At 60.0% G+C, this 1,549-nt stretch overlaps 1 protein-coding gene across 6 annotated transcripts in view; it reads right to left on the bottom strand.

Moving 5' to 3' along the window:
* Positions 1-1,305, bottom strand: part of TIMM44 (translocase of inner mitochondrial membrane 44) — a 17,131-nt gene extending 15,826 nt beyond the window's left edge. For 2 of the 6 annotated variants that reach the window (XM_014467291.2, XM_023743355.1), the window contains exon 1: positions 1,186-1,305. In XM_014467291.2, coding sequence (XP_014322777.1) covers positions 1,186-1,230 — 45 coding nt within the window. In that variant the 5' untranslated portion in view covers positions 1,231-1,305. Of the gene's footprint in view, positions 1-484; positions 894-1,185 lie in introns of those variants that run through there. The other 4 variants (XM_023743354.1, XM_006101879.3, XM_023743356.1 and 1 more) reach the window with 4 other exon arrangements.
* Between the last annotated feature and the right edge of the window lie 244 nt (positions 1,306-1,549).

The raw sequence follows: 1,549 nt of genomic DNA, 5'->3' as shown, positions 1-1,549 counted from the left end.
CTCCTAAGTATATTTTTGCTGCGGTCAATAAATTTTTGCTTGCTTTTCTATACTTTGTCTCATTTTGTTTTGTTTTTTAATCCTCACCCGAGGATATTTTTCCATTGATTTTTAGAGAGTGGAAGAGAGAGGGAAAGACAGAGAGAAACATCCATGGGAGAGAAACACATGGATTGGTTGCCTCCTGCACTACCAGGCCGGGAGGGGCTGCAACTGAGGTCTGCGCCCTTGACCGGAATAGACCCCCGACCCTGGGGGGCGGGGCTCTATCCACTGAGCCAACCCCGCTAGGGCTCTACACTTTGTTTCTCGACGGAAACCTTTCCCTCAAGAAGAACTGAGGGCTCCTCTCCTCATCTGCCCGGTAACATCTTTTCGGTTTAAACCACATAACCCAGGAGTTCGGGGCCATTGTCTCTCTCAGCTGGCCGGCTCCTCACTGCTCTCTTGGAGTGTATCTTCAAGAAATCCCACTTGGCTTTACTTTCATTTTTGTTGACCTTAAAATCTTTTCTGCGTGGACGGGAAGGACGAGAAGAACCGAGGTCCCACCGGTAAGCCCAGTCGGTAGCACTCGGACGGGGTCAGCCCCCCACTAGCTCAGACTGCGGGCAGGTGCTTAGCCAGGTTGCCCCAGTGTCCTAACCTGTGAAACAGCGATAAGCAACAGCATCATCAAGTTCTATTTTCTGAGTGGATTTACACGCGCTGGCCCCCACCGCAACTCCTGGGACAAAGTTCTTAGCAAGGCCAAGCTCTTCCTCCCACCCCTGCACTCGGACGGCCAGGAGGCAATGCGGGAGGTGCCCTCGGTGGAGGCGCTGGCATGTAAACGTGAGCCACGCTGTCACGGGTTTCTGCCTTCTCCTCGCTACTTCTCTCCTAGGCGCCAACCCCGTGGGGGCTGACCAGGAGGCGAGGACGGCGATCCGCTCCCGCCCCAGCCCCGCGCCACGCCGTTCCCGCCCGGCACGCTCGGCGCCCGCACTCAGGCCCAGCTCCGGGTCCCCTGCCCCGGCCTCAGCTGACCCACGATCCAACCCCACGCCTCTCGCGGAGACCAGGGAAAGGCCGGGGGGGCCAAAGGCCGGAGGAGAAGGGGACCCTAGAGGTCGTGGGCCGGGAGCTTCCTAAGATCAGCCATCCTCCAGCTCCCTCTCCCCCAGGCCCCACAGGTCTGCTCACCCGCGGGCAGCGGCACCAGCCTCTCCGCAGCGTCGCCGCCGCCATATTGGAGGACCCCGTGTGACCTTCTCTCCGCGCGGCCTGATGGTGTCATCCGTCGCGTCAGCCGGGAACGCCTAGGGCCTGGGACAAGCGGCCCAGATAGCGACGTGGAGGCGAGAAAATGACTCTGATTGGCTAGAACGCCCAGGGAGGCGGGCCTTGGAGTTAGGTCTCCGATAGGGGCGAGGCCTAACAGGGGGCGGGGAATTCCTGAAGAGCGAGGCCTCTGTTAGGACAGAATTTCGGAAGAGCGGGGCCTGCCGCTGGGTGTGGTCCGGGGGCGGGAGCTCCTGGGAGGCACAGACCTGGGGTTGGGTAAGAC

This window comes from Myotis lucifugus, unplaced genomic scaffold, assembly GCF_000147115.1.
Source record: "Myotis lucifugus unplaced genomic scaffold, Myoluc2.0 scaffold_386, whole genome shotgun sequence".
NCBI lineage: Eukaryota > Metazoa > Chordata > Mammalia > Chiroptera > Vespertilionidae > Myotis > Myotis lucifugus.
The sequence above is the reverse complement of the archived record's forward strand: the minus strand, read 5'-3'. Positions and strand labels throughout refer to the sequence as shown.